This window comes from Kryptolebias marmoratus, linkage group LG2, assembly GCF_001649575.2.
Source record: "Kryptolebias marmoratus isolate JLee-2015 linkage group LG2, ASM164957v2, whole genome shotgun sequence".
Taxonomy (NCBI): domain Eukaryota; kingdom Metazoa; phylum Chordata; class Actinopteri; order Cyprinodontiformes; family Rivulidae; genus Kryptolebias; species Kryptolebias marmoratus.
In genome coordinates this window covers 2,823,298-2,832,184 of record NC_051431.1, presented here as the reverse complement: position 1 = coordinate 2,832,184, position 8,887 = coordinate 2,823,298, and the positions used below count along the sequence as shown (strand labels likewise).

Sequence of the window (8,887 nt, the reverse complement as noted above, 5' to 3'; positions counted from 1 at the left end):
TACATATACACCTAACATATACACCTAACATATCACCTTACATATCACCTTACATATCACCTAACATATACATAGCATGCTACATACACGTCTTTCATAGACACATAAACATATTTTTGGCACTAATGGAACCACATACCATTGTGGCCAAACAGCTCCGTCTTTGTCTCACTGACCATTAAACTTTTCTCCAGGAGCCATTTGTCTTGTCCACATGGACAGTTGAAGATTTCAGTTTAGCTTACAAATGTGGCTTTTGGAGCCGGGGCTTTTTTCTTGGTGCAGTTTTTGTTGACGTAAAACTGGCTTCAATGTGGACAGTGACACCAGTGTTCCAGCAGTTTCCAGTTCATGGCAGCTAATGAGAAGGGAATAGGCCCGGTCAAATTAAAAGACATTGTAGAACATTTAGCACCTCCTTTTAAAAAGAGACTGTATTTAGATTGGTTTAAAATTAATCATTAAAGCCCAAAATGAATGAGTTTTATGCCTGTGATGAGTGTGTTTAAACATTTGTACCTACCACAAAGTGTTAGAAAAATACATTATAAGTTCTCCAAATAATCTGTTCTCTTTACTTTCTGATCTCTCATTGTCCAGATGTTGAAGCACATAATGAATCGGGAATTCCCGCATGAAGAGACGAAGCTGCTGTCGAGGAAGTTCACAGAATGGTCTTATGGACCTGTTCACTGTTCACTTTATGACATCAGCTCCATTGACACCATTAAAACAGATTCTGTGCTGGATATAATCCTCTTCAGGAGTAAAAAGCCGGTTAGAAAAATAATACTTTGTTTTACTGGACAATTATTTCTAGGCAGGTTTAAATTATTTCCACTTTACTTCCTGGTTTGTGTACTAAATGATATTCATTGATGAAGGATGTGTTTATAGAAACACTCAAGTGAGGTTAAGTTTTAAACCATATGATTACTTCCATTGGACGTTTTGTTTATCATTTAGACATTTTTATTTAAATTTTTTTAGCTCCAGTGAAACATTTATCAAAAACGTGCTTGTCCACATTTCCAGAGCAAAAAGAAAGAAAAAAAAGATGAATAATAATGTGTTAGAAACCAGAGAATATAGTCAATGCTTACAATAGGAAAAGAAACCTTTAGAATTTAAATCGTCCAATTGTTCAGCTTATAATAGATATTTGAAAAAATCCTTTTGAAAAAATCTTCAAAAACATAGGATTTAACTTGAAAAATACTATTAGTTTAGAGATTTCAAAATTGAAGTGTACTGACAATGTTTAGTACAATTAAACATTTTTAGTTAAATATACTCTTACTTTTTTATGATCCCATCACAAGATCCTGCTTCCTCAGCTTATACAGTATAGGAAGGTTTATATCAACTAGTGTTAAATATTTGCTTTAATAATTTAAAGGCATTTGGAAACTGCATTAAACAAAAGTTAAAAGCACCTCATGAAAGCCCAAGACTCTCTGCTGAAGAATGAAATGTGATACCAAATTTAAATTTGCTTTTATAGAAATGTTTAATTGTAGAATCTAAATTGTGAACTTGTGTTTCAGAATCGTCCTCAGATGCTTCAGATCGAACCTCTGCACAGTCTTCTTCGTGATAAATGGGACTACTATGCTTACATAATATTCTGGATACATTTTGTGTTTTATTTAATTTACCTGGCCATCTTCACCTCTGTGGCTTTCCATAGGAAGGATGGACAGGTAAGGCAAAAGAGGTTAGGGTGAATGTAAGAAGCTGTTTGCTAACTTTGAAAGCACAAACAGTCCTTTACCGTTTTTATATTAAGCAAAAACAATCACTTCTATGTCCCCCAGCCACCATTTGCAGTCGAAAACACTCCATCTGACATCTTCCATTGTATTGGTCAGATCATCAGTGTCCTGGGAGCAATCTGGTTTCTCAGTAAATCGGTGAGAAAATCACACTAAACAGTGTTCAAAATCATCTTATTATTATGCTTGTACTTTAAATTTTTAGTATAAATCCTGTGATTACTAAATGCAGATTGAATGTAAAACACGATAAAGGTAATTGTGTTAATATGTCTGATCTTTAAATTTACAGATACAAAATATCAAGAGAAATGCTTTATACAAAAAGGGTCTGCTCATCAATGGATTCGTTGAATTATTGTTGTAAGTGTCACCATTAAACATTTTATTACCTTAAAATCCCACACAGCAGATTGTAATACTTTAAACACTATTGATCAAAAATCTTGTTTCTGTAAATTGTCAGAAAGAGAAGAGGATCAACAAATCTACAATGATAAAACCTTTTAAAGGGATAGTTCAGATCTTTTGAAGTGTATTTCTTTGAAATTGCTAGGACCAATTAATCCTCACCTGTTGTAGAGAGCTGTTTGAACAACCTCAGTTTGTAGAAATACAGATTAGTTCTGACTGGACTGATGAGCTAACAGCTACTCCAAGTGTCAGAAACTCCAAAATGAATTTCTACCATTTTATAACAGCTTTAAACTCAAAACTTTTTATCACGTTTCACACAAATGCTGTTTGATCAACTTTTAAACCACTTTCAGTTTTACATTACATAATTATTCTAGAAGAAATATTGTGAAATTCTGTCTGGAAGTGCTACAGTAAGACCTTACTGCTCCAGCACAAAATTAAACTGAAACAACACAAAAGTTTAAATGAATAAGAATGTAGTGTAAAACTGAAATAAATGTTTATAAAACAGATTTTTATGAAACTATTGAGACTAGAGTTGTTTGAAGACGGCAGCAATTCACTTCGGCTTTAGCCTTTAGACGGAGAGAGCGGCAAACCCAATGAGCAGACTCATCTTGGTTTGAAGGAAAAATAAAATGATTTATTTTTAATAAAAGAACAAAAGCAAAAGGCTGTCGAGGCAGCAAAACAAAACAGTAACAAAAATCCAAAATATGGCAAAAACAACAAGACAAGGCAAGACATGGGAGGAACCAGACAGCACGTACAAGTGACAATGGACCAGCGGGTAAACTGAGGAAATGTTACAAACTAGGAGGAGGTGGAGATGGGTGTGGTAAGTAAACAAGTGACTTACAGAGGAGAAGTGAATAATGACAGTAATAAAAGAAGCAGAAATTAACCAAAGACAAAATATAAAAACCAGAACCCCAAATACAAAAAAACCTAAAAGAAAAAAACAAACAAAATCCAAAACCCAAAGAGCAGCTGGTAAAGGAAGAAGATAAAAAGAAATAATGGGCAAAAGTCCTACAAACAAACAAACTGTCATTGCTAACCTAATTACTCTTAAGCAGGCAGCAATTATGGACAGAAGAGCTGGTTTTAACATGCATTTTTGGGAAAGAAGCAACATAAAGAATCCAGCGGCACTGGGAGGGCTTCGGGTCTGGGATGGCACTGAAGGAGAAGATAAGTGATTAACCGATGCAGGAAATGAGATTGTGCAGAATGAAATGGAGATGGCTTATCAACCAGTGGTGACGAGGTAATCCTGAGGAGGGTTAGTTGATCTGCAGGAGGAATGACTGTCAGGGGTGTAGACTTTTGTGCTCTAAATTGTAATCTCTCCGGGGAACATGTGGTGGTGGAGATGTGGTGGAGAGTGAAGGAGCAGCTGACTGATGGTGCTGATGAACATGGTTGAATCTCTGCGGGGGAGCTGTTGAAGGAGCAGCAAGAAGACTGAGGAATATGAGCCAACAGGCTGAACAGGAGACTAGGCGTTCTGGAGGTGAGGCTGGGGAACAGTCTGGGCACCGGGAAGGGGTGGTCATAGATTTTGAACAGCAAAGGAGGGACAAGCATAGGTAAGGAGTTCAATAATTCAACAAGTAGAGAGCTAGGAATAGCTAGGAATGACTGAATCAGAGAAGGTAGAAGGCAAGAGGGATGGCTGATAGCCCAAAGGTGCTTCAAACGGAGATAATCCTGAGACTCAGGAAATGTGAGAGTTATGGGACTACTCTATCCATGGAAGGTAGATGCTCCAGGAAGTGGGATTTGAGGCACAAATTCAGCAAAGGGTGTTTTCCAATTCTTGATTTTGGCGTTCACACTCTCCATTGGTTTATGGATGGAAACCAGATGATAAACAGGCTTTGGCACCCAGGGTGGAACAGAAGTCTCTCCTGACTTGTGAAACAAACTGAGGACCTCAGTCGGAGACAATCTCTGTAGGGATGCCATGGAGTCTAAAGACATGACAGAAGAGGAGTTTAGTGCTTTCAGCAGATGAGGGGAGCTTGATAAGAGCAATGAGGTGACAGGCTTTAGAAAACCGTTTTTGACGTTCTTATTTCTGGAAGTAGGCAGACCAGGAATAAAATCAAGGACAATGTGGGACCAAGGGCGACTTGGAACTGAGAGAGGTTGCAAGAGACTGAAGGGAGGTCAATGGGAGATTTTAACAGCCACATCCCTGTTAAGAGAGGGCCACCAAAAGTACTGGTGGAGCAAGCCAATAGTACGGCTAACTCCTGGATGGCAGGAGAACCAGGAGGAATGTGCCCACTTCTCCACATACCCCTAGTCTGCCCAGGGGAACGTATCACCACTGAATAGTTTAAGAGCGGACTGAAGATGGGACAAATTGGCGGTTGGGTGGTCCCCCTCCTGGGTCTGGTTCATAAGAAAGCACCCGTTGGATGGATCTTTCCAGATCCCAGGTGAGGGATCTGATGGTGCAGGATGGTAGTTGCAGTGTTGGTGGAATCATTGGAGGTGTATTGTCTGGAGACAGCATCCGGCTTAGTGTTTTTGAAGAAGAAGAGGGACCAGCGATATTGGCGTGGGTTTAGCTGTTTGGCTGTCTGTAAATAGGCAAGACTTTTGTGATCTGTCCAAATAATGACAGGGAGCTCAAAGCTGTCAAGCCAGTGTCTTCATTTCTCAAGGGCTAGTTTTTGTAGTTTATTTTGGTGGTAGTGAATGGGAGATATTTGGGATAAAACTGCCCCTATGCCAGTATTGAAGCCATTGACTTCAAGGGTGAATTGGGCTGATGGCAGTACTGGAGCTTCCACAAACCTTTTCTTGAAATCAGTAAATGCTTGGCTGGCTTCAGGAGTCCAATGGAAGGGTCTCTTGGCAGAGGTCAGGGCGGTCTGCAGAGCGGCTGTGAGGCTATAGTTCTTAATGAAGTGTCGGTAGAAGTTGGCAAACGCTAAGAAGCACTGAAGTTGCTTTCTGGAGTCTGGGATGAGCAACTCCTCAACGGCTCAGACCTTGGCTAGATCGGCCCTCACCTGCCCATCCTCAAAAACATAACCTAGAAAGGTTGCGGACTTGGCATGAAAATTGGCATTTTTCTGCTTTGACGAATAAACGGTTCTCTAACAGCCTCTGGAGAACTATCCGGACATGATCTTTGTGTTCGCCAAGACTGTTGGAGAAGATGAGAATATCATCCAAATAGATGAACACAAAGATGTTAAGAAAGTCTGTCAGGACATCATTGACCAGATTTGGAAAGACTGCAGGGGCATTACAAAGTCCAAACGGCATGACCAAGCATTCAAAGTGGCCAATGTGAGACCTTGTGTCAGACCTTACACAAACAAAATAGTGATAGTACTTTCAAACTTTCAACCACCCAGCAAAAAGCCCTGCTAATACCTGGTTTTTGAGTGCAAAATGAAGGGTTATTGTGAGTTTGATTCTACATTCAGTGGATAAAAACTACACTTCCTTTAGTTACCTCCACCAAGGAGGTTATGTCTGTTAACAAGATTACTTAAAAAATAATAAACTTTTTTTTTGAAACTTTGATGATTTTGGCGAAGGTTTGCGCTCTTCCAGTGCTTCTAGTTATATTTGTAACAAATGATGGGAATAAATAAATAATCTTGCTTATAATGTTTTAAAAGGTCCAGAGCCATCCTTTACCTTTGGGGTTGTTCCAAATATCAAAAGCTTTGACCAACATTTTTGCTGTAAATGACATCTATAAAAAGACTCGCCTCCTTACCTCTCCACCATGTTTGTAGTTTTCTGCAGGCATCCCTCCTCCTGGTGGCAGTAGTTCTGTATTTCTGTGGACGGGAGGAATATGTCGGGCTCCTGGTGCTGTCTCTAGCTCTTGCCTGGGTGAACACTTTGTATTATGCAAGAGGATCCAAGCAGCTGGGGATATACAACGTCATGATGCAAAGAGTAAGAATTTCGTGGCACAAGTCAGAGAATATGATGTTCATTCAGAAACTGGTTGTCTGGTTTACAGTTTTTTGTTTCTCTTTAGATGATCCTGGGTGACCTGTTTCAATTTCTATGCATCTACAGTGTCTTGCTCTTTGGATTTTCTGCTGGTAAAACTTTGATTTATAACAACAAATTATTAAATTTAAGCAAAAGTTTTGAATTTTTGGTTGCACTTTATAAAAACTACACCTTATTTAGCTTTATTTAATCAATAATAAATGATTAATTAACCTAGAAAACAACATTAATTATGGATAATTCATACTTAATAAGCTATAAATTAACACATTTATTAACACATTTATTAATGTTTTACCCATAAAGGCTAATTATTTCCAAAACCAACATTCTCTGTTAGGTTTATGCATGGTGAACCCAGTACACAGACTCATCATGATATGAAAGAAAAACTAATTTATTCACTAAAGGAAAAAAATGGCTGATGTGGCAGATAAAACAGAAACAAAAACTTACATTGGCAGTGAGGAAACTGAGGAGCAAAAAGACATGAAAAAACAAGAACGTGGACATCAGAGCAGATGGAAAGGAATGAACCAGTGAAGCATGAATGCTGCTTTGCATTTCCTGTTTGTTGCACTGTCCGCCATGGCTTCCTGTGTTTCCATCTCCTCACTGGCACCGGATTTGTTTTGACTGATTTTGGTCTGATCTTATAAAGTGCTACCCAATTTTCTAACTAAATGTTTTAAATTTTTTCTATCTTCCAGCTGTTGTTACTCTCATGGATGACAGACTTGCAGACAAAAAAAATATCACAACGTCGACACTGATACCAGATAAGTGTGGAAAGCCGAGTTATAGTGAATTCCATTTTGCATTAGTGGAAATGTTCAAGTTCACTTTTGGAATGGGAAATCTGGATTTCACTGATGATGTTGAGTACAAAGAAGTTTTCTACATCCTGCTTGTTGGATACATAGTGCTCACTTACATCCTGATGCTCAACATGCTCATAGCTCTGATGGGAAATACAGTCGAAAATACTACTGAACAAAGTGAAAACATCTGGTACCTGCAGGTAAGAACATCTAACATCTGGAAACAATGGTTTAATAGGTTTAACAAACAAATATCTGTCATCCCTGAAACACTCAAACAAACCATTTTGATCATATGCTCAGAGAGCCTTCGCAGTTTTGGACATGGAGCGGTCTCTACCAATGCAGCTGAGACGTAAGCTGAATTTCAGCATATTGAAAAAGGATGAAGATAAAGAAAAGGATAAAAATAATAAAGGAAAGAAAAAGAATGAAGATAAGAATAAGGATCCTAGCTTTTTCAGGTAAACCATTACTGAATGGGTCCAGTCTTAAATCTGGAAGGTCTTGTAAATTTTTTTACCTCTTTTAGCATTTTGTCTGTGTTGCTGCCTTACAGCCTTAAATTAAAATGAATCAGATGATCAATGTGTCTACTAAAACAAAAAAAACTTAAATTATGTCAAAGTTATTTATGTTTTCTTTGACTTCAGAGTGATTGAAAAGGACTGGAAGAAATGGAAGTCAGGTCTTCGCAAGCAGCTCAAAGAAAACCCTGTAAAGACTGTCCAGAAACGTAAGTTTCACTCCCACCACTGTTTCCTGTTGCTCTGATCTGGGATTTTTATTAAAAGTTAACTTTCAATCTTTATTTAATCCTCAGGGAATTTGCATGGGATTGTGAAGGATTTTCATAGAAGACTCAGAAATGATCAGCCAGACGGTAATGGAAACCATAACAACAAAGATGGGAGTTTGTTGGAAGAAAATATCCCAAAATAGTTAAAATCTGAACTTTGTTCTTGCTTTTTTTTTCCATTATTTTGAGCTTTTTTTGTTTTCAGTTTCTTTAAACTATAAATACTGAGTGTTCTAAAAGGGAGGTGGTCACATATTTATGTAACACTAACCCAAAGATTTTTTTATTTGGATTTGATATTTTGTTCTACATCATGTCCATTTTATCTTTTTTAAAGTATATTTAGTGAAAGTAGTCAGACTACAGGTGAAACTCCCCAGTTAAATAATCCTTTAAGATTATGATTAATTTTGTAAATACATGTTATAAAACTGACATTTCCAGTCATTAAAAAAACAGCTTTACAAGCAGAAGTTTGTTTTAAATGGAAGAATTAAAATGATGTCCTTAGTTTAATTGTAGTTTCAAAAGAAAACATTCAGCCTCATCTCAATTTTAAAATAAATTTGAGTCTTTTTTTACAGAATTCAAGACAAACTGTTCCCTGCAGGTCCAAACACAGACTTTCTAAAATCAATGTTTCATATTAGTTAATCTTACAAAACTTTAATAATTATTGATTATTTCTATTATGTTGCAGCGTTATTGTTTATGAAATACAAAAAAAATGTAATTTACATGTAAGGTGAGCCTTTTAAACATACAGCTTTTTCAGGAAAGTGTTGAATTGACCTGAGGACAGCTGAGAGTATTTTTGTTTTTTAAAACAAACTCAGGACTTATCCATTGCTGTGGGAACATCTTCTTCTTCTTTTCTTTCAGGGGTCTCCACAGCGAGGTGTCCTCCTCCATCTAACTCTGTCTTCTATGTCCTCTGTCCTCACTCCAACTCCCTCCATGTCCTCTCTAACTGCATCCATATCTGTCCTCTTTGTCTCTAACATCCTTCTGTCCCTCCTCTGCACATGTCCAAACCATCTCTAACTTTATCTCCCAGTCCTTCAACCTGTGCT

At 37.6% G+C, this 8,887-nt stretch overlaps 1 protein-coding gene across 2 annotated transcripts in view; it reads left to right on the top strand.

Moving 5' to 3' along the window:
- Nucleotides 1-8,284, top strand: part of LOC108248546 (transient receptor potential cation channel subfamily V member 1-like) — a 15,510-nt gene extending 7,226 nt beyond the window's left edge. For both annotated transcript variants that reach the window (XM_025010874.2, XM_025010875.2), the window contains exons 7-16: nucleotides 601-777; nucleotides 1,548-1,703; nucleotides 1,818-1,913; nucleotides 2,068-2,138; nucleotides 5,966-6,131; nucleotides 6,217-6,283; nucleotides 6,905-7,215; nucleotides 7,319-7,479; nucleotides 7,669-7,751; nucleotides 7,839-8,284. In XM_025010874.2, the coding sequence (XP_024866642.1) occupies nucleotides 601-777; nucleotides 1,548-1,703; nucleotides 1,818-1,913; nucleotides 2,068-2,138; nucleotides 5,966-6,131; nucleotides 6,217-6,283; nucleotides 6,905-7,215; nucleotides 7,319-7,479; nucleotides 7,669-7,751; nucleotides 7,839-7,957 (1,407 nt within the window). In that variant the 3' untranslated portion in view covers nucleotides 7,958-8,284. The remainder of the gene's footprint in view (nucleotides 1-600; nucleotides 778-1,547; nucleotides 1,704-1,817; nucleotides 1,914-2,067; nucleotides 2,139-5,965; nucleotides 6,132-6,216; nucleotides 6,284-6,904; nucleotides 7,216-7,318; nucleotides 7,480-7,668; nucleotides 7,752-7,838) is intronic.
- Nucleotides 8,285-8,887: the final 603 nt, after the last annotated feature.